A 23817-nucleotide genomic window follows, 5' to 3' on the forward strand; every position below is an offset into this window, starting at 1 on the left:
GCACGGTTCCGAGTGTGAAGGTCCCACTGCAAGACGAGCCCGAGGGAAGCAGAGGGCGCCCTGCACGGTTCCGAGTGTGCAGCAGACGGATAAACTCTCCTGGTCTCTCAGCCAAATGCAGACTGTAGGATTTTTCTCCTTGTTTTACCTTACCTTGAACTAGATTTTTCAACATAAATGAACATTTAGAAATTCCATACCTCACAGTTTGTTTATAGATCTTTCACGAAAGGAGGTGAGTGTTTAATAGAATCGAGGACTGTTGCTAGATGTCTTTCTAGGGTTCTGTGAAAGTCACAGTTTTATCATCCCTTTATGCTATAATTAGTTTTGCTCAAATGTAATTCTTGTTTTATTAATACAAAAGATTTCATTTTAATTGCTTTTTTAAAAAAAAGCATTTTTGGTCAGTTTAGTGTTTTTCTTTTTTTTTTTTTTAAAGTGTATATTTCTGAGTGAAAGAAAAGATGTGTATAAAATAGAAATGGAATGTTAACCTTTCATCATTGCTTGAGGAAAGATTTTGGTTGAAAATTTTTGTTTAAATGATTATGCATTTAAGATAAAATATTTTATTTATTTTTGGTAACAAGCTTGTGTTTTTGGTAGAGGATAAAACGTTTTAAATTTGATTTCTTTCCCTTGAATTGAGGAACTTAGTCTCATAGTTCCTTTTTTTATGTATGACTGGAAGAAGAAGAGTATGTTTTATAGACAGAAACTGGTTTATTTGTTATCATCAACTGACTAATGAGAGGGTGTTCTTTTTTTCTTCCCTCTCTCTAGTTCTGTGCCAAGCTATTTTAACTTTAATGTTTTAATTTTGATAAATCTCCTTTGTATTTAATGAATAAGATTAGTGTTACCATTCTCCTATACTTTGTTTATAAGGAAATTTTCATATTAAGGAAGATTATTATTTACCTCTATATTCTGTGACCTCTATATTCTGTTGTGACTTAACAAATTTCTGTGTCTCTGTGAGTGAGATGAATGAAAGTTGCTAAATTAATAACAGTTTAGTTTTTTTCAATAGTCCAAAGCCAGGCAATTTATTTCTATATCAATTAATAGGAAAGTATATTGAATACTATTTGGAAAGTAATCTTTTACAAAATATATCCCCAAATGCAAATGGGGTTTGCATCAGTGTCTTTATTCAGGTAAATTAGTTGTCTGTGTTAAGCCATGTTGCTTCTACCTGCCTAAGATCGGGGTTATTTTTATCTAAAATCTGCTGGTTATGTTCTAAAGATGTTTACTGATTGAACCTTATAAACTTCTCTTAGAAGTACTTCAAGTGAGAACTTGAAATATAGTGTAGGTTGTTGCCTCAGAATCAGTTTGAAATGAGTTTTTATAAATGATAATATTTTAGCACTTCATAGTAAAATAAATTATTTGAAAATAACTAAAATATAATTGTGGATGAAAGTAGGGTGAAATCTGTGTGTGTGGCAGCAACAGCAACCCATTCCTGACCTTGCTGCCATTTCCACAGTCACCATTTGCTCCCCTGCTACAATTTTCCATTTCCAGCACAATCTGAATTTTCTTTTACTTTTTTTTCTTTCTTTTTTTTTTTTTTTTTTGAGACAGAGGCTTAAGCTGTTGCCCTAGGTAGTGTGCCGTGGTGTCACAGCTCACAGCAACCTCAAACTCTTAGGCTTATGTGATTCTCTTGCCTCAGCCTCCCAAGTAGCTGGGACTACAGGCACCTGCCACAAGCCTGGCTATTTTTTACTTTTCTACCCTAAATGTTTTTTAAAGTTTTGGTATTGCATTATTCTTAAAGTTTCTGTTTATTAGACTAATTTTTAATTTTTGACACAGTAAAGTTAATATTTATTATTTTCTGTAGGGAATTAAAAAATTTAAGCATAATTTTAAAATTTCATTGTATGTGTAAATTAGATACTTATGAAATCATGAAACTGGGTTGGCCATGGATTTTGATTTTAATTCTATTATAAGGCATTATGTACAATTTCTTGATAATGTAGACATAGATTTAAGGTTTTATAACATGAAATACAGAGCTGTATAACATGTGAACATGTTTACTTTTCATAATTTTACAATTGTCTTATATTATTTCTTTGTAGGTCTTAGAATAGCTCCTTTCTTCCCTTCCACTTCATATCTGTGTTTATGTGGACTAATGGATCACAGATAGCCTACCTGAGCGTGGGTGGGGAGAAGAAGAGAGTTGCTGGGAAGAGGGGACAGTTGGTGCCCACTGGGGGCCCCTGGCTCAGGAGGCCTCAGCGGGTTGTTCTGCTCATGGGTCCCCTCACGGTGACACGCACAGCTTTCTGATCTTTTCATGTCCACCCTGACATTCCTGGTCCATCCCTTGTTCTTTCATGCAGTGTGGATTTTTATATTCATAAATTTGGCAAAATATATAAACAGTGACAACTTACTCTAGAGAACTTATGTATATACTCCCAGTTCATATTATTTAACATCATAAAATGTCATCATTTTTCTCCTACAGAATGATTTTAAGTGTAATCAGCCTCTAATTCAGAAGCAACAGTATGTGCATATGGACAGCTCAGGACTTCAGGAAAGAAACACTCAATTTTGTAGGTAGAGGATCTCATGCAGAATTTTCTATTTGTGTTTCTAGATTCTTTTTCAACCCTTTCTAAAGCAGAATAAGTTATAAGAGTATTCCCTTCTCTAGATCTTTTATATACAGGTAAATTAACATAACGGAGAAAACCCACTAGGTCAATGGCATGGATAACACTGCTATGTTTTCTGGTATTTATATCTGTTTAGGATATTTCAGTTTCTCTATAAGTGCAGAGCCATAAATACAGTAATTAAAATATTTATTTATGAACTGAAGAAAAAACCCTTTATGTATTTTAAACTTTTAGCATCAATAATCATGGTATTACACTTCCATAGGATTTTCAATAAACATATAACATTTCCAGATTTAACTTTTCCACAAATTAGTTTAGAAAACTGTGATCTCTTTCTGGGTACCTGGAATTTTCCACATTATTCTTATGACATTTTTAGTGGAGGAACCTTTGAAAATATCTTTACTGTCATATATTCTGTGTATTAATTTTTTTTTTGGTGTGTATGTGTGTGTACACACACATGTAGAGAGGGTGCCAAAAAAAGTGTACACGTTTTATAAAAGGGAATAAGTGTGTTAAAATTGTAATACTCAATATATACCAATAGCATTTGTTATCTTGTGTATTATATCGTGTATCTCTTACAATTGCAGACATCAAACATGACTTGAATATTATAATTTTAATAGTCTTTTTCTTTCTAAAAATGTGTGTAGACTTTTTGTCCTTCTCTGTGTGTTTTAAAAACAATTGGGTTTTTAAAACGTATCAAAACCCATTACAAGTAAAGAAGAAATCTTTTTTTTTTTGAGTCAGAGTCTCAAGCTGTCCCCCTGAGTAGAGTGCCGTGGCATTACAGCTCACAGCAACCTCCAACTCCTGGGCTCAAGCGAGTCTCCTGCCTCCGCCTCCCAAGTAGCTGGGACCACAGGCGCCCGCCACAATGCCCGGCTATTTTTTGGTTGCAGCCGTCATTGTTGTTTGGCGGGTCCGGGCTGGGGATTCGAACCTGCCACCGTAGGTGTACGTGGCTGGCGCCTTAGCCGGTTGAGCTATAGGCACAGAGCCAAGAGGAAATCTTTATAACTGTTGTCTAACCATCAGCTGAGCAATTCTGTTTCCTAGTCTAAAGCTGCTTCTGCTTTGCTAGTTAAAAAATACTCCCCCCTTTTTTTTTTGAGACAGAGTCTGACTTTGTCACCCTCAGTAGAGTGCTATGTATCCTAGCTCACAGCAACCTCAAACTTTCGGGCTTAAGTAGTGATTCTCTTGCCTCAGCCTCCCATGTAGCTAGGACTACAGGCACCTGCCACAACACCCAGCTATTTTTAGAGACAGGGTCTCGATCTTGCTCAGGCAGATCTCAAATCCATGAACTCATCAATCCACCTGCCTTGACTTCCCAGAGTGCTAGGATTGGCATGAGCCAATGCACTGGGCCAAGAGATACTTCTCAAGGCGGTACTGACCTTTTCTTTTTCTAGATACTATGTACCACTTAATTTTAGTTGAATTGGAAATGCCAGCATAACATAAATCTTAGATGGAAGAGGTGGATAATAAGCAGTAAAGAAAATAACCCCCCCCCCGATAGATAATGGAGTCTGTGCAGTTGGTAATTAAATATTAAATCAAATACAGATTTCACATGTGGATATGCATACGACTCAGTTATGAGGACGGGTGGATCCAGTTCATGGTTTGGTTTGGTTTGGTTTGATTAGGATCAAGTTCCCAGACAAATACCTGGATTAGGTATTTGTAAGAAGAAATAGAAGAAGAAATAAATTATTTTGCTTTGCTTTTATATGTTTTCTCTTCTGTTTCTGTGGGTGGAGTGGTTAGTTGCTGTGTGGTCACTTGGTGTGTTTGCACACTTGTGTTAAATAAGCAAATAAACTTCAATACAATAGTCTGTAGAGTATGCTGAAAAGTACCTCAATATAGGCTAAACAAACTTTATTCTCTAAAAAGATTTAATTTTTTTTCTTTTGTTTTTGAGACAGAATCTTTGTTGCCCTCAGTAGAGTGCTGTGGCGTCATAACTCACCTCAACCTCAAACTCCTGGGGTCAAGTGATCCTCTTGCCCCTGCCTCCTGAGTAGCTGAGATTATAGGCAGCCACCACAATGCCCGGCTGTTTCTTGGAGACAGGGGTCTTACTCTTGCTCAGGCTAGTATCAAACTCCTGAGCTCAAGCAATCCATTTGCCTTGGCCTCCCAGAGTGCTAAGATTACATGTGTGAGCCACCATGCCTGGCCCAAGATTTAAGATTTTGAATTATTTTTTCAGTTTCATCTTTCTATGTATATCATCCAGAAGTTATACCTGACAGGGGTGGGGGTGTGGGTGAATCTCCTGGGCAGTAGAAATAAACTGACAAATTTTTGTCACTAGTAAAAAATCTGAAGAATTGGCCTGTCATCTTAAAAAAGGTACCTTTTGATATAAATAATCTTTAATTGTGTTTTTATTAAATTACATTTTAAAAGAATTATGTAACAATGTAGCAGTGACTTTTTTAATATTCTAAAATTCCCTTATATGAGTTAAGTGAAGTTTATCATCTATCCTTACTTAACTTAAAAAAAAAAAAAATGAATTCTGCCAAAGTGTTAGCTTGAGGGCCAGAGGTTTTCCTAAGAGGTCAGAGCTCTACTTCCCCACACCTCTGTGTTGACACTTAAGGGCTTTAAGCTGTGGTCTTTGTAGATGCCCGAAACAAAAATAGTTTCTGGGATGACAAGTTTTCCTATCTTGCTAAATATCCTAGAAATATAGAACACATTTTAGTGTTTGGTTTGAACACTGCCCTGTTCCATTTATTTGTATGTGGCTTCTGTCCCAGATGGTGAGTTACAGGAGTGTTTACCTTGATCTCTGTGCTTGTCACTGATTAGGCGGGGGCAGAAGTACTTGTTACAGTAGATGTTCAGAGTGTGCTAATGGAGAGAACTAAGAAGTAGGACATAAAGGCAGTTGCAGTGCAGTGTCACGAGGGCTGGGACAGAAGTATGTCCAGGTGTCACAGGAGCCTGGGACATTTATTTGTATGTGTCATAGGAGCCCTGTTCCAGGGTACCTGAGGGAGGTGGTGCTTGAGCTGAGTCCTGAGGATTGAGGAGTCAGGTGGGGAAGATGAGGTTGGAGTTCAGGGAGGACTTCCCTGAGGAGGCACCCTGTGAATGTAATCACAGTAAGCTGAATGCCAGTTTTATTTCTTTTAGGATTTTTATTTTAATAAGTAAAGGACGTGTCTTTCTCATATCACGTGAACTCTCCATGTTGCCAAGTCCAGAGTCAGTACTAGCAGCTCAACAAGGTCATGAAGGCGCCAGCGTCCTTCAACCTTCCTGCTCCCCTGTCTGTAGAATGAAGCTTTTGTCCCGGTTGTAATGAGAAAGGAAAGTGTGCAAAGAAGAAAGGTTTCTTAAGAAGCTTTGTTTAGGTGGTTGGTTTGGTTTTTGACTTTTTAAATTTTACCTACGGAGGAGTCACTTTCACCCGGATTCCCTGGTTTTGACATTTTGCCACATTGATCGTGCTCCCACTCATGCGTTCTCTCCCTCTTCCTGAACTGCTGAGGATGAGTGGCAGACGTGACCCTTGGACCCTGAGTACTTTAGAAGAGGGATTTTCTGTGCTGCACTGATGCCGTTTATAGCTCATGTTTAGACTTCCTGTCTCTTGCTTATCCTCTTGGCTATTAGCAAATCCTTCTGTGTCTGATCCGGTATCAGACATTGCATTTAGTTGTCAGGTCCTCTTTCCATAGGACAGTTCTTCGGACTTTCTTAACATGGACAGTGTTTCTTTGTAATGCCCTTCACTTTGGGTCTGCCTATATTTCCTTATGATGAGATTGAGGTTGTGCATCTCGGCAGGAGAGATGTGTCCCCTCGGTGTTCCATCAGGAAACTCCTGAGTCAGTTCACCTGTCACTGGTAATTTAACCTTGAGCGCATAGTTACAGTGGCATTTGTTACATTTCTTTACCGTATGTGAACTTCTTTTCTTTTGTAGAAATTAAGTAATATAGGGGGTAATATTTTGAGACTCTAAATACTTGTTCTGTTTCCCAGCACACTTTTACCCAATTATTTTTAGCGTCCATGGGTGTTTCTTACCTGAGTCAATTATTATTATTATTAAGGTTGTAAAATATTTTTTGAGATTTTATTTTTGAAAAGTGTTAATGTCTTTTGAGTGAGCAGTACATAGGAAACTGAATCTTAAACAGATAAAATGGAACAGTTTGGAAGACTTGTGTGAGTTTTCTTGAGAGACTGGGAGGAGGTGAGAAGGGCCCTGAGCTTGGAATTTTCCAGCCCAGCTCTCAGGAACCAGGGAGGACTTTATCTTATTTCTGTTTCTTCTTTCCATCTGGCACCTAAGTGCTATTTGATAAGTTTCATTTCAGGTAGTTATCTTGAGAAAAATGGGACTCGATATCACTTTCCTATCTCAGTTACGATTCTCTGAAAATGACATATCTTTGATCTCGTCCAGGGTGTTTTTATGACTGAGGTAATAAAGCTATTAGAAAAACTTCTCCTTACCAAGCTTTTCAACAGAAGTTAGTACTAGAGATTTTATTTGGGATGCCAAGAGTGAATGTTCTCCCACATGAATATAATTTTAAGAAAGTAAATTATAAGATATTTAGATTACTACAGACATTTGTTCTCTTTAATTATTAGAAATATAAATGAATGAGCTGTATTATTTGGTGAGGTTTGTATGTTCATGACTAATATGTTATAATGTTAAACTTTTAGCATAATTTTAAGACTTCTTTTTTCATTTGGAAAAAAGACTGTTTTCTGCCTGCAAAAGAAAATCATGTGTGTATACCCATCCATTTTCTAAAATATCTTTTGAATATTCTATGTTAAAAATCACATATATCCAGTTTATTATCTCTTGACAACCTACAACAATTTTTCTATTTTTCCCCCCAGGAAGTATAAGTTATTCAAAGTAAGAATAATGCATTTTGATTTATTAATATCATTTTTTATAAAATAGAAAGAATGGTAAAAATTGATTCTTAAACAAGTTTTAGTGTTTTTATAGATTGTCTGAAGAAGCTATTTAGCTATGAAATAACATAATTGAAAAAACTGTAGAAACAAATTAGCCATGCTAGTGAAAGGCTATCATAGTTAAACTAAGGTCTAAACATTGTTTTCTTATTCTTTATCTTCAGCAATAATTTGTTTGCAAGAAACAGAAACCTCTGGTTAGCTTAAATGTAAGGAGATAATGTTATAAGGATGTCAGGTAGCTCACAGGATGGATCTAATGTTAGGTGAAATCACACAGTCCGCTGAAACTGGGGACCAGAGAGGTGGCAGGGAGCTGCAGCACCTTCCTTCCCTCTCCCTCTGTGTCGCCGTTTCTCACTTCAGTTCCTCCAATGCAGAATATTTCCTAGTCCTTGTTGATTATTGTGTGTGCTACAGATGGTGGACTGGAGTGGAGTGAGGCAGTCCTGTCCTACACCGTCGGAGGGAAGACAATTAACATTACTGAAGCCGCACTAACCAGGGGCACACATTGTCTTTTCTTTTCTTTTTTTTTTTTTTTTTTTGCAGTTTTTGCCTGGGGCTGGGTTTGAACCCACCACCTCTGGCATATGGGGCTGGCGCCCTATCCTTTGAGCCACAGGTGCTGCTCTTGTCTTTTTAATTCTCACACATCTCTGCATGGCAGATGTCACTCCTTTCCTGTTTATAGATAAGAAGTCCAGGGTATAAGGGTAGTTAAGTAAATTTCTCAGACTCTTCCATTTATGGGCATTAGATTGGAACCCAGGTCGTGTAACCCCAATTCCAAACTCGGTGTCTTTCCATCCCGCTCTCCAGTAAAGCATACCTGGGGCCTGCGGGGTGTACAGCTGTTGCCCGTCTTCCTCAACACAGTGAGAGTTCTTCCGACCTTGCTGGGTTTCTGAGTTTTGCTTTGCTGTGTGGATGGCACTAATGTGGAGTCCGACCCTCTTCCATCTCTGCTCTCATGTTTTCTTCGTCAGCATCTGTTGCTTACTGTCCTGATCTTTCTTTGCTTTTCCTCCCAACTTGCTGCCATTTCTGCCTCGATTGCAGCTACTATATCTACAGTTTGTTGAATGATCTCCATTTTTTTGTCTCTTCTTTTCTTCTGTTCCTTCCAAACCCTGACTTTTATGCAGGAAGCTGGCTACATGCAGGTCCTGCCCAGCAATCAGACGTGCCTTTTCTACAGCTGGGACTAATGGATGGGCCCCAGTAGGTTGATTGCCTGGCCTCCCCTTCTTTTTGCGTCATTTATTTAATTGCTGCCTGCTGCTCCTGGCTCTTGGTTGATGGAAAGAAATGCCTTTCTAGCCCTATTTCCCCAGTTAATGTTAAGCTTAGGGTAAAGGGAAAGTAACTTACCTCCTCAGTGTTAAGAAAACAACTTCTAAAGACAACTAAACTCTGCCTGACTCTTAACCCCCAAATTAAGCATCTTCCCACATCTTTTTAGGAGTAGATAGAACATGAGTTACAAGTATTTTAATCAAGTAAATAAGGCTGTCATCATAGCCTTCAAATTTTACAGAGTAAATTAACACCATTCATTTCTTTTTTGATATCTTGGCTTTTGAAATCATGAGGATGATTTCTGTCTTGTTTAATCACTTATGCCTATGTACCTATAGTATCAAGAAAATGAATTATGTGGGCGGCTCCTGTGGCTCAAAGGAGTAGGGCTCTGGCCCCCTACGCCGGAGGTGGTGGGTTAAAACCTAGCCCCAGCCAAAAACTGAAAAAAAAAAAAAAATCATGTGACATTAAATATAGTAGCTTAAAATATTAAAACCACATATTAAACCTATGTTAAATAATCCATTTAAGAAGTTTTTACAAGTAGTGATTTATCACCTGGCAATTTCAATACCTAATTTTTCCTCCTCCAAGTACCTCTATTTGGAATTATCTGTATTTTATTTTTAGTGTCAAACATTAAAAAAATTACCTTTTTATCACTTGTAGTCTCTTTGAAATGATGTTTCTTATACTTTTTTATGCCTTAGGGTTTCACATATACGGAAGTTATTTGCTGGTGATACAATAGTTTGCTTAACTTGGGCCTCTGTTTTTTAAACAATATTCTGAAATTCCTCTTGGTAGCATGGTAGAATATTATCTTTTTAAAATTGTTTTTCAATTTTTTTATTCTTTAAAATTTTTTTATTGTTTGGGATTCATTGAGGATATAAAGAATTAGGTTACACTGATTGCATTTGTTAGATAAATTCCCTCTTATAATTGTGTCCTGCCCCCTAAGAGGTGTGCCATACACTGTGGCCTCCATTCTCCTCCTTCCTCCCCTCTCCCTACTTGCTCATTCCCCTACCCACCCTTGTATTAGCTCCTCAACTATCTTCATATTAGAATAGAGCACATTGGATTTTTGCTTCTCCATTATTGTGATGCTAGCTAAGAAGAATGTGTTCCACCTCCATCCAAGTTAATTCAAAAGATGTAAAGTCTCCATCTTTTTCAGTGGCTGAATAGAATTCCATGGTATACATACACCACATCCAGTTAATCCATTCCTGGGTTGGTGGGCATTTAGGCTGTTTCCACATTGTGGTAGGTATAGACTCAGCTGTGATAAACAATCTAGGTCAAATGTCCTTATGATAAAAGGATTTTTTTTCTGCTGGGTAGATGCCTAGTAATGGGATTGCAGGATCAAATGGGAGGTCTAATTTGAGATACCACCCTAACTCCAGTGAGAATGGCCCACATCACAAAGTCTCAAAGCTACAGATGCTGGCATGAACACGGAAAGAAGGGAACTCTTTTCCACTAGTGGTGGAACTGCAAACTAATACAACTTTTTTGGAAGGAAGTATGGAGAGTCCTCAAAGAACTCAAGGTAGAATAGTATCTGTTTGGAATTTGGCAGCTTTGATTTACTTTAATCTTGTTAACTTATCTTTGTAGAAATAAAAAATTTTAAGTACTCTAGATTTAAAATATTAAGTATATACTTTAAAAAATTGTGACTGTATGAGAATAGACTTTATTGTGACAAATAGGGACCAGTTACTTTCCTAAAATAATTTTTTTTTCTGAGACAAAGTCTCAAGATGTTGTCCTGGGTAGAATGCCATGGTGTCGTAGCTCACAGCAACCTTCAACTCCTGGGCTCAAGCCATCCTCTTGCCTCAGTTTTTCTATTTTTAGTAGAGAAGAGGGGGGTCTCATTTTTGCTCTGGGTGGTCTCGAACTTGTGAGCCCTCACAAAGTGCTAGGATTATAGGCATGAGCCACCATGCCTGGCTCCTAAAATAAATTTTTAAGTTGAAACTTTAAGGAAACAACCAAGCTTCCAACTTGGAAGTGATCTTTAGTAGACATTGTTTTGCCTTTGTATCATATTAAATGAGAGCAGATATGATAAATTAAGGGCATATAATTGAGGCTGATTATTAAATACAAAAATAAATATATAAGTGTGCCTAACAACAATACTACTGTTGTTCAGAGTGTTCATATTTGTGGCATAACACTAGAAAGATTTAATTTAATTAAAGATAAATTAATTGTATTATTTTACTTGAATGATCTTTGGATAGTTTTGATTATAAATTGAGGTCTCAAATGTTTAAAACAAAGAATTTTGATTTGCTGTACGTTTCACTTGTTAAAAGTTTTGCTGTCAGGCGCGGTGGCTCACACATGTAATCTTAGCACTCTAGAAGGCTGAGGTGGGTGGATTGCCTGAGCTCCCGGGTTCAAGACCAGCTTAAGCAAGAGTGAGACCCTGTCTCTAAAAATAGCTGGGCGTTGTAGTGGGCGCCTATAGTCCCAGCTATTCAGGAGGATGAGGCAAGAGAATCACTTGAGCCTAAGAATTTGAGGTTGCTGTGAGCTATGGCACCATGACACTGTACTAAGGGTAACAAAGTGAGATTCTGTCTCAAAAAAAAATTTTTTTTTTTTTTTTGCTTAGTTTTTTCACACTAAACAATTTTTTGCAAGTGGTCAGTGCACTTGAGACCAAGGTGCTCGTATAATATGGTTTTAGAAACATCATTAACATGTGAAATAGGACTTCCTGAAGAGTAATATAAAAATAGCTCATCATACTCTGGTATTTTTTCTCAGCTATTCTTATGTGTTTTCCATTCCTTTCTTCTTTCTCTTTGCTTAAACTGTGCTAGTTTTCCGATTGGGGTAGATAATAACATTTTATGGTCATAATTTACCTTATTTGCTGACTGTTTTCTAGGGGTACTCAAGATTTTCTGTATTATTGTGGTTAGACTTTATTTTGTTAGCTGTGACCTGAAACCACACTCAGCCTTTCTGTTCTTTTCTGGGTAAGAATTGGGAGGAGGGGCAGCAGATGACAGAGGAGCTGCTGGGTAGAGATTGTATCGAGACAGGCCACCAAGGAAAGCGTCTCAGTCCATTTTCTGTTGCGTATAACAGAGTACCTGAAACTAGGTAATTTACATAGCACAGGAATTTGCTTTTAGAATTTTGGAGGCTGAAATGTCCAAGGTTGAGGGGCTGCATCTGGTAAGAGCCTTTTTGCTGGTGAGGACTTCTCTGCAGAGTCCAGAGGTGGCCTGGGCATCACATGGGGTGGGGCTGAGTGTGCCAGCTCACATCTTTCTCTTTTTGTAAAGCCGCCAGTCCCACTCCCATAATGACCCATTAACCCATTAATTCATGAATAGATTAATCACCTCTTAGAGGCCTTACCTCTCAATACTGCCATGTTGGGGATTAGATTTCAGCAAATTTTAGAGAGGACAGATATTCAAACCATAGCAGAAAGTTTTTGGAATTTCAGTAGTTGAAAACAATCTGAGAGTTCTACTCATCTGTCCAGATTTGTTTAAGTTTGTAGGCAGATTTTTACCTAGGTATGTTTTAAATCCATGGTGTATGTCTGGTTTGGATACTGGTCATTTACTCAAGAGAAGAGACAGTTGGAAGGACAGGTTCAGCTAACTGTATAACAGAAACTCCATATAACCATCTTAAACAAAGCAGATGTCTGTTTCTGTTTCACATCCAAGTAAGGCCTGGGCAGTCTAGCACTGGAAGTGCTCAAGGATCCACACGTCTTCCAGCTCAGCATGCTGCTGTCCCTGAGTGGGCTCACCTCCTGGCTGGGTGTGGCAGTGGACCCTCCAGGCCGTGGGCGAGCTTCCAGGAGTTGCCCTCTCCTCCTCCACTTACACCTTACTGGTCGTTGCTCAGCTCCTGGCTACATGTAGCTGTGAAGAAACTGGAAAATGAGGTCTTTATTCTGGTAGGACCCATGCTCTACCCAAATTCAGGGGTTCTATTATTGAGGAAGGAGAGAAAAAAGATATTGGGGAACAAATAGCAGTCTTTTCCCCAGGAGTTAAAAATCTGCTATATGTGTTATATGCATATGTATTAGAATTATAACTGACTGCTTTGACTTTGATTATTAGGTCCCGAGGAAGGTGTGCATAGCACCCACCTCTACCAACATAGATAATTGAGGAAGCTGTGGTTGTGCTTGGGTTTCAGGACATTTTTTCTCCAAGTCAGATAATATGATGATGTGGTAACAAGGTTTGAGGGAGACACAATCTCACACGTGAGCCTAAAAACCCAACCATCACAGTTGTGAACTACAAGTGGTCAAATAACTACTTATTTATCTGTTCATTTAGAGACAGGGTGTACTCTGTTACCCAGGCTGGAGTGCAGTGGTGAGATCCTTGAACTCTTGGGCTCAGATGAATGTCTCACTTCAGTCTCCTGAATATCTGGCATCCCAGGCACATAGTACCATGCCTGCCTGGTTTCAGGACATTTTAAAGCCCCTTCTTTAAGAGTTTTAGAAAAATCTTTTAATCGCTTATAAGTTAATATTTGGTAAATCTTATGGCATAGAAATTGCCAAGAATTTTTATGTTTTAATGTTTGAAACATTTAAGAAATCAAAACCAATGAAGTAGTTCTATCACTTCTATTGGTTTATTAACTTAAAAATAGCTAATTATAGAGTATATTGAAATGAAATTTATTTTGAATTTATATTTTGAAAAGTGATTTTTGTCAGAGAAGGTTGGTGATATGTAGTTGTTGGGAGTTCCATTAATGACATACTCTCTAAGTTTATATCAAATCTTCACATTCAAACAAGTCTTAACTTCTCTGTTGATCCTTTTAGGGGAAAGCTAGATTGTTCATCCTGTGGAGAGGGCAGCAAGTGCACCTTATCAGACTGCTGTGGAGAGGGCAGCAAGTGCACCTTATCAGACTGCTGTGGGGAGGGCTGTGCGGCTGTGGGCAGGCTGGGCCTTGTATAGGCCAGGAAGGTTCTGGCCAGAGAAGAGGGGGGAACTGTGAACAGATTAGAGGAGTAACCAGTAAAGGGGGAGAGAGGGACTTCTCTGGGAGAGGGCCCTGTGCACAAACACACTCAGGTGGAAAGGCCGTACCAGGTACGGGAGTTAGCTGTGTTTACAGGTAGTGGGCATCTCGTCGTGAAGCTAAAAATAAAGTTGGAGATGTACATAGTGGCCAACCATAAAAATTGTCTTTTCTGTGCTGAGAAGTTTGAATTCTTTCCTAAAGGCTGTGGAAAACTACCAAGGGATAGAGAAAATAACAGTGTAATTCTAGCAATACTGTTCTGGGGATAGTGGATGAAAATGTCTAAGACTGGAGGAAAAAAGGCCAGTAAGGAGGTTGCAGATCCAGTCCAAGTCGTAGAATGTGTGGATGTCCCCTGGAAGCCAGGACTGGGGGGAGCGGGGAGGATGCAGTTCATGTTGAGGGAAGAAGAGCTGTGAGACCAAGACACCAGTGGGTGTCTGGAAGAAATAAGGAGGGAGGAGGCCAGTGACTTCCCAGGTCTACAACCAATACTCTCAGTTACCAAACAAAATCAGACAAATGAACTGAAAATCTCTCGGCAGCTTGTATGTAGTGTGCCAAAGTTGCACAGTTTTGCTGCTTTATTCTTTAAAGAGCTCTAAGAAGCATTTCATTCATGTTGAAAAAACAACTGCCCCCATGTTTTGGTTTATTTTAGGTTTTCATAGCTCATGGGGAGATGATGCCCTAAAGAATTGTTTTATAAGCCAGCAGATCTTTTAAGCTAAATTGTGAAGCTGATTTAATTCCTTTTCTATTACATATCATTAAAATGGTGAACTAGTTTTCTAGAATGCTGTTTCTTTACTGTGGCTTTAGTTGAGCTTTCTTGGCTACCAGCACACTAAGTAAAAATCTTTTAATTTTGTTGGAACATTTCTACAGTGACAGAATGGTTTAGATGACAGAGTGGTTGGTAGGTTTAACTGCTGACGGCTTTGTCTCTCCTGGTGTTTCAGCAGATTTCCTTTTAGGAGAAAAATGCATCCTTTTCCAGGACTAGCTTTCCTGTGGGAATCTTCAGCCATTTTTCATTTGACAGTCTTCAAGCTCTTTTCTGCCAGGCACTGATCTAAATAATAAAAGATGATAAATCGTCCACTCCACTCTCATGTGCACGCAGTCTTACATTTGAAATATAATTCAAGGAAAAGGAGTAGATCATAGTCTTACATGTAGACTTTGCTGACATGCTATCTTTGTAATGAATGTAAAATAAAGATTTTTGTTAGAAGTCCTTATATCAACATAGATGGTTCTCTCTCACGGCACCCTATGCCACTGTGTATGCAGTGTGCTCTGTTAGGGGCTGCTGCCCGTGGTGCAAATTGGGTTTGGTTGTAACTACTTGCTGATCAGGAGTCAATGTTTAAAAGGAAATGGGGTAGAATAGCCGGGCGTTGTGGTGGGTGCCTATGGTCCCAGCTACTCTGGAGGTTGAGGCAAGAGAATCGCTTAAGCCCAGGAGTTAGAGGTTGCTGTGAGCTGTGATGCCACAGCACTCTACCGAGGATGATAAAGTAAGACTGTCTCTAAAAAATAAAAAATAAAAATAAAGGGAAATAGGGTGGCTCTGGGCATTGGCCGTCATATCATCCATTAGGCAAATGATGTAGCGCTGAGATCCTGCTGACCTGGGCAGAGCTGGCAGTGCAGGTGGAGAGGGAGTGTATTCTTGAGCATGGCCAGAGACAGAGAAACTCAGGATTTGGCTAGTGATGTTTAGATTTTATGACTTGTGAAAAAAGGGTTTGATAAGTGGAATTCCTGTAGGAAAAATAACTTTGTTATTATGAATTTTATACAAATAACTGTTTAGAATACACTCTTTAATGCAGTTGCTTTTATAACAAAATGTATGTTTCTGTTTCTACAGACTACAACTCACATGAGACTCTAGAGTAGACTTTCAGAATCACTGACCACTTTTAAAAAATTGTATGGGTCACCTTTTAGGGAGACTGCTAATGTGTTAGTTTTTGAATTTAAATGCTGTTAGAAAAAGAAGGAGCCAGTGGTTATGAAATTATGTTTGAGAAAATAAATCAAAGATTCACATTGTGATGTTCTTAAGCTCTTTATTCTCACATCTGGACAGTAAAATGTCTCTAGCTGCTGGGAGGCAGAGTCCAGGAGTACTATGTAGTCACTAAAACCGAGTTTTAAAATCAGACAGACTGTGCCCCGCCACTAATTAGTTGTCCTAACCTTACAGCTGGCTGTTCATCATTGCTAAAGTCTAGTTCCGTAACTGTTACATGAGCCTGCTCTCTTCCTTTGTGGGCATTAATGGGAAGAGTCCATAAGGAAATATGTGTCAATTAGTTCAGAGCTTAGGAAAGAGCTGACACTAAAACTGTGTGTGTCATGGTTAGTACTGTCTGACCGAGGGTGAGAGCTTCACGTATTGTGGAAACATTGGACTGTATAGTCCTTATGTTTGGAATTTAAATATTTCTATAAGTTAGATGCAGATGAGAGAGAACCTTGTGATTTTTACATGGTTCAGTTGTTACATTTGATTTGTGTTTCATATTCAAAATCATGATAAAAGCTAGAGGAATCACTGAATTTATAACTAAACTATAGTGAGTTAGCAATAAAAAAAATAGGACCATATAAAATGGTTTACCATTTATTCTTCTTTATTGAATATAAATCTGTATTATAAATAGCTTATAAAGATCATATTTCTAAGATAAATTATTTTTATATATTCAAAAGAGAATAGTCTGTAAATGATTTATATCATACCAACTTGTTTTCCAAAACAGGACAGATAAAGGTTAAGAAACACACTATATCATTACATAAAAAGACACCCATGCTCCTTGTAAGTTTATTCACAATAGCATAATATGGAATCAACCTACATGTCCATTGACAGATGATGAGATGAAGAAAATATGGTGCATATGTGTGAGCATGAAGTATTACCTGGCCATGAAAAATGAATGAGGTCATGTCTTTGTCAGCAATAAGGATAGAACTAGAGGCTGTCATCTTATTTATTTAATTTTTTTTAGAGACAGAGTCTCACTTTGTCACTGTCAGTAGAGAGTGCCATGGCATCACAGCTCACGGCAACCTCTAGCTCTTGGACTTAGCCAGTTCTCTTGCCCTAGCCTCCCAGGTAGTTGGGACTACATGTGCCCTCCACAACACCAGCTATTTTTTTTGTTGCAGTTTGGCCAGGGCTAGGTTCGAACATGCCACCCTCCATATATGGGGCCGGTGCCTTACTCACTAAACCCCAGGCGCTGCCCATTTTTTTCTATTTTTTGAGACAGTCTCACTTTGTAGCCTCACTTGAGTGCCATAGTGTCATAGCAACCTCAAACTCTTGAGTTCAAGTGATCCTCTTACCTCAGCCTCCTGAGTAGCTGGGACTACAGGCAACCACAACACCTGGCTGTTGTTTAGGGGTGGGTGTCTCGCTGTTACTCAGGCTGGTCTTGAACTCTTGAACACAGGCAGTCCACAGCCTCGGCCTCCCAGAGTGCTTGGATTACAGGTGTGAGCCACCCTGCCCTGCTCAAGGTTGTTATCTTAAATACAATAACTCAGACATACAAAGTGAGACACCACACATTCTCACTTTTACTTGGGGGCTAAATAATGGGCATGCGTGGACATACAGAGGAGAATAGTAGACATTGGATGGTCCAAAGGTAGGACTGGGGTGAAGGATAAGAAATTACCTGTTGGATTCAGTGTACATTCTTTGGGTGATAGGTACAGTAAAAGTCCAGAGTTCACCATTATGCAATATATTCCAAGTAACAAAACTGCACTTGGATCCCCTTAAATCTATAAAAATAAACTTCAAAAAATGAAGAAAAGAAAACAGATCATTTAATTGTGATTCAGTTTTAGATTTAATAACAATTATGATAAACTCAGAAGAAGAAGAATAGAATTTCAGGAACATTATGATTTCAGTTATGGGGAATTTATACACTGAAAGAAAACCAGGGAAAATAATACAAAAATGTTGACATTTTAACAATGGGTTTTCCATTGAGCTTTGTGATAAGCAAGATGAAATAAATAAGATAGACTTTAGTTTTCATTGATTAATGTGTTTATCAGTAGAAAATTAGCTTTTCTCCTATCACTAAATTAAATCAGTGAAGTTATACTGTGTAATTCCTGGCACTAAATTATATGGCTGAAGCTACCATCACCATGTGTTCCAGTTACATAGGTGTTGCTGAATACTGTTAGCACAATGTCTTCAACTATAGTTCTAAAGAAAATAAAAATATTGGCTGGGTGCAGTGGCTCCCACCTATAATCTTAGCACTCTGGGAGCCTGAGGCGGGTGGATTGCCTGAGCTTAGGAGTTCGAGATCAGTCTGAGCAAGAGTGAGATCCCATCTCTACTAAAAATAGAAAAACTAGCCGGGCATTGTAGTGGGCGCCTGTAGTCTCAGCTACTCATCAGGCTGAGGCAAGAGGATTGCTCAAGCACAAGAGTTTGAGGTTGTGTGAGGTGTGACGCTGCAGCAGTCTACCAAGGGTGACACATGGGACTGTGCAGGTTTGTCAATTATAATATATTGAGGATATTTCTGTTGTTTTAAGAGTTAATATAGCCCAAGTAAATGCTTTCTGATGCCTTAGCTTCTAACCCGTAGAAATTAGCTCACTCACATCACCCTTAGACCCCTGCCTGTCATGTTGCAGCTATTGCAGAGTGCTTTGTAGGGACTGGAAAGCAGCTCTTCCATATTTTTTAGTCAGATGGATGCCTTTTGCAGCATACACTGTGTCTTTTGTGAGCTGTTTTGTGCTTGTGTTTTTTTTTTTTTAAGGGAGTTTTTAAACTGCTCCTGTTTTCAGTTTCAAAGATGTTGAGATGTCAAGATTTTGGCAGTTTCAGTTATTAAGGAAGTAAAAGAGAAAAAAATATATTATCCATCTCATATTTTGCTTTTTAGATAGTAGAAACAAGATTCAGTGTTAAACTCCTGTAGATTGCTGATACAAATCAGGCATCTTTGAGTGAATTATAAGTAGAATTTTAATTGTTGTATTGATCTTCATATATAGGGAGGAGGAGTGACTGACTGGCTCAATACTTAATTCATTTAGAAGGTCTCTTCTTGCATCCTTTGTTCTAGATACATTATAATACCCTGAGATAAAATCCTTACTAGCTTTTTCTTTTGCCTGTCAGAAATGTACCTTTAACCCAAAGAAATTATTCATGCCTTTCATTGTTTTCTAATCTGTAATAATAAGAATTGTCTGCTTTCTGTACTTTTCCAGACGCTTATGGAGGCCGGGCAGCCCCACTGTAGAAGGATTGTAGGACCAGAGCCCTGGCCAGGCCCTTGGGCGGGTTACTGACGGTTTCTACACTTTCTTCCCTCTCCCGTACCATGGAAAAGGTGACACCCACTCACAGGGGTGCTCCGAGAAGAAAGAGGGTCATGTGTGGGTGTGCTGTGTGGAAGTGCAGAGTGGGCAAGCTGTCTCGTGTTCCCGGGCCCTTGGTGGGAGGACCCCTGGAGTCAGAGACTGACTGGCTTGGGTACCCCAGTGTTGGGAATGGTTTCATTTAGTGGCACATTGCCCTTTGGCATCAGGGAGCAAACTAAAATACTTCACAAGCCCAAAGTTTGTGTGTAGGTTAGGTCTTTATATGGTACACTATCTTTTTCACTTGAACCATGGTTCAGTCCCCTCTGATGTTTTAGTGACCCACATGCCATAACAAACATCAGTTAAAGCGTGTAGGGATTTGATTCTTCTTCCATTGGGACCTAGTCTAAGCTTGTCTCTTGGGCTTTTGGTATTTTTAACTCTCAAAGTTTCACCCAGGGCTGGTAATGTGTAGGTTCTTAGTTGGAACCTTTACATCTATATGTGTCCTTATCCTTCCCCCAGATCCTAAATTGAATAACCCCTGTTAGCAGACAGGGAAGAAAGTGCAGGTTTTTCTACAAATTGGGCACCAGGTCATGAAGAATTGGATGCCTCTGGGCCACCTTGTACATCGGAACAGTCAGAGTGTAGAAAAGGATGCTGCCTTGCTGGCTGTTTGGAAATGTTGGTCCTTCCTGGACTGAAAGAACCGTGGTTATTGTAATCAGAGGTGCCACAGCATCTCTGAGTGTACTTTGGAATATTCTCTAAGGAACCGTGCTAAACAATCTAACATTCAAAATTGGAATATTGAAGGCCCCTTGAAATGAAGCACATTTAATTTCAGGTTTAATTCATTAAGTATGTGTAGGAAAAATATAAAATCTGGAAATTAGACCTGGGAATTTTACAATAAGAGGGGCAGCATTAACAGTGAGCATCAACTCCTGTTATTTCCTGTGTGATAAAATTTACAGAATGGCTTTTCTTTTGGCCGTTCCATAAAATGGACATGACTATTTACTTACTCCTGGTTGGACATAGATGCCCGTTGTCTAAAGTATGGGCATCTTTGTAACTCTGGGTAGTTCCTAGTAACACAGTATTATATACTTCAATGAGTCAGTCATAAGAACTTTCCTGTACGGGCAAAAATCACCATAAACCATCTTCGTGTGGCAGGAAGTTTCCATCGGCCTCCCGTCTGATAGCTCAGTGCACTTTCTTCAGCCTCCAGGAGGGGCCCTGCACCTCCACGCTCCTTCACAGATGCCGCCGCCTCTGCCCGTTCCTGGTCTGCTTCTTTCCCCAGCCTTTGCTACTTTGCACTAGGCTGTGAGGCAGAGATAAGAGGGGGCAGGTTGAGAGGTGGGGGTGTCTCTGCTCTTCTGTCTGGTTCTGGCATGACCATCTGGTGAGGGCTCAGACCGTGTCCCTGCAGTGTGTAGCTCCTGTTGCTGTTGTGATTCTTGCTGTTATTTGCAGTGGTATATTTTTATGTGCTCTTGTACCCATCCCAGGCTGTAGATACGGGCGTTCTGAATAGCAGTTCTGAATAGCAGTTTTTCACATATGAGGCCACTGAGAGTCATAATTAAGCTGATTTTTGAACTCAGATTGCAGGGGTGGCAGCAGCAATAAACAAGACCTTTATTTAAGCAAGGAAGTGGGCTTTCTCTGAGAAGTAATTACATTTCCTTATAATCACCCAGTTGAGTAACTGTAACAACTACAGGTTATTAGTACAAGTACTAGTACAAGAATTACTAGTTGGTGTGTGTGACGACTTATCTTTGCATGATATAGGAGTAGAATTCATACAGTGCAGGTACTTCTGAAATGTGGAGAAGATTAGTTTTCTAGGGCCATTTTATTAGTAATTCTGAGATGTTTAAGTAAGTACACATGACAGTGTATGTATATTGTGTCTCGACTTTAAAGGAGGTTCCTTGTATTTTAAATGTTGAGTCTTATTCTGTGTTTCAGGGAATACCTTGGCAAGCAGCTGCAATCTGAGCAGCCCCAGACTGCGGCCGCCCGAAGCTGAGCTGTGAGCTGGGACTGTGAGCCTCCGTCATTAGGGCCAAGATAAACTTGTTGATTTTACTTGTAATTTCCTTCTGTTGTGTACCTTTTCCTGATGCTAACTTCTTAAAACAATGTTTTCCTGTTAAGTTATATAAAAGTAGATATATCCGAGGAAAATATTACTGTTACATATACTGCTTGCAATTTCTGTATTTATTGTTCTCTGGAAATGAATATAATTATTAAAAGATTCTCACTCCAAGCATGTTCTCTTTACTTGAACTATGTATAAAAATCACCTGTTGCCTCTCTTCAAGCCAGATTGGGAGATTATTAATTGCAAAGTAATGAATGTTAGGTAAATGTTTTGAAGTTATCTGTCACCATCATCATCCATCATTTTATTTAGTCATCTCTATAGATATATCTGTCATCTGTCTGCACACATTGCAGCTATTACCTAGAGTGAACAATAGTTAGAGAATTCTAAAGTCTTAATTTTTAACATGGTGCTGTGGATCAAAAGATCTGCATCTGGTGTTCCATGAAAACTTTTAGTATTAGCTTTAATTTATTTTCAATATTTTTATGCATGGTTGAATTTTTTTTTTTTTTTGAGACAGAGTCTTAACTTTGTCACCCATGGTAGAGTGCTGCGTCATAGCTCACAGCAACCTCTAAATCTTGGGCTCAGGTGATCCCCTTGCTTCAGCCTCCCGAGTGTCTGGGACTACAGGCAACAATGCCCAGCTAATTTTAGAGATGGGGGTCTCACTCTGGCTCAGGCTGGTCTGGAATTCATGAGCTCAGCCAATCCACCTGCTTCAGCCTCCCAGAGTGCTAGGATTATAGGCATGAGCCACCATACCTGGCTGCAAATAGATTTTTATATTCCTAGAACCACAGCCCTTTAGCAGGGCACAGGTGGCATGTAGGCCCTTAGCCCCAAATCTGAGCCTGTTGTGTTTTAACCTCATCAGCTGATCTCTCTGAGTCTCATTTTTCATTCATTTTCATTTTTTATTCCTAACAGTTGGTGAATGTTGAGTAAATGTTCTAAAGCATAAACAATTTATTCTGTTAGCTTTTTTTCCCTTTCCTCTTTGTAGAAAGACACCCATAGGATTCATCTCCTGTTTAAATATCAAAGATTGTTTCATTTTCAACATAGAAAACTTGTGGGAGAAGTTAGTCTGTGGGTTCATGTGATACAATGATTTTCCTTAAAGGAGTTCATATTTTCCTGAATATAGGTAGTCTGATCAAACCAATATTTCTTTTGACTAAAAGTATAAAAAATTTTAAATTGCACAGACATAGATAATTTACTTTCCAGAAATGTAGGAAATCACTAGGCAGAGCTTTTCTCCTAGTTATAAAATATTCTCCATTAGCAGAAGATCAGTTTTCATGTTAATGTAGTCATAGCCTATAAACTTATTAGGTTTTAAAGATACTCAGTTTCTAGAAGTTCTGATAACTGGAGATACTGCAGTCTGTTGAGTTTCATAAGAACATGTTCATTTGATGATGTAGGTTCTGATTTTAGTTTCATTTTTCACAGCTCTGAGGTTCTGAAATAGAAATCTGTGACATTCATTCTGGTGGAAATTATTAGTGCTTTAACTCCCAGGAAGAAGTGCCTTTGTACACAGGAAGCAGTACTCCCATGTCATCATGCTGGAATTACTACACTATACTGAACATTAAAATTAACTGTCTCTGCACCCCCCCAAACTTTTGCACTCAGCTTATAACAACTATGAAAACAATCACCTTCATTTTTTTCTTGCTTAATGTTTTCAATTAATGTTAGTGATTAAATCCTCCTTGAACTATAATAGCACCTTCAGTTAAACGTCCAACACTTAAGTAGACTTACCAGTCTGACAAAGCAAATCTTAGAAACTGCTTACAAATCTAATCAGGAATATCGGTAGTAAAACAAATTCTGTTAAGCATTTTTGAGCATCTTTTTTTTTTTTTTTGCAGTTTTTGGCTGGGGCTAGGTTTGAACCTGCCACCTCCAGCATATGGGGCTGGTGCCCTACTCCTTTGAGCCACAGGCGCCTCCCTTTTGAGCATCTTAAAAAACAGCCTAAACAAAGAACCCGTTATTATAAAACGTGTTATTATACATTTTCATCAACAGTATAGGGCTAATGGGGGTACATTTGTTTTGGGGGTTACACTTTACACGCTCTTCAACTCAGTTCCAGTCCAGTATCTAAGTTTCTCTTTTGCAACTCAGTGTATGAAGGGGCTTCCCGAGTTCAGTTGTCTGCCTCCACCAGTAGGAGGCAGTCTCTCCCCTTTCTATCTTAAAATCCTGTTGTGTGTTTTACTCACCGTCAGTCTGTTCTTAATTTGTCAAAATTTCATACATTAGGAAGAAAAATGG

At 38.8% G+C, this 23817-nt stretch overlaps 1 protein-coding gene and 1 non-coding gene across 5 annotated transcripts in view; one reads left to right on the plus strand and one right to left on the minus strand.

The window, feature by feature from the left end:
- ATP6V1H (ATPase H+ transporting V1 subunit H) overlaps positions 1–21678 on the plus strand; it is a 143382-nt gene extending 121704 nt beyond the window's left edge. For all 4 annotated transcript variants that reach the window (XM_003793699.3, XM_023515397.1, XM_023515395.1 and 1 more), the window contains one exon: positions 21375–21678. In XM_003793699.3, the coding sequence (XP_003793747.1) occupies positions 21375–21435 (61 nt within the window). In that variant the 3' untranslated portion in view covers positions 21436–21678. The remainder of the gene's footprint in view (positions 1–21374) is intronic.
- LOC111726581 lies at positions 13173–13273 on the minus strand. Its single transcript, XR_002774326.1, has one exon. It is a non-coding gene; the product is annotated as a small nucleolar RNA U13 (small nucleolar RNA).
- Positions 21679–23817: the final 2139 nt, after the last annotated feature.

The sequence above is a fragment of the Otolemur garnettii genome, unplaced genomic scaffold (assembly GCF_000181295.1).
Source record: "Otolemur garnettii isolate 467f Iridium unplaced genomic scaffold, OtoGar3 scaffold00071, whole genome shotgun sequence".
NCBI lineage: Eukaryota > Metazoa > Chordata > Mammalia > Primates > Galagidae > Otolemur > Otolemur garnettii.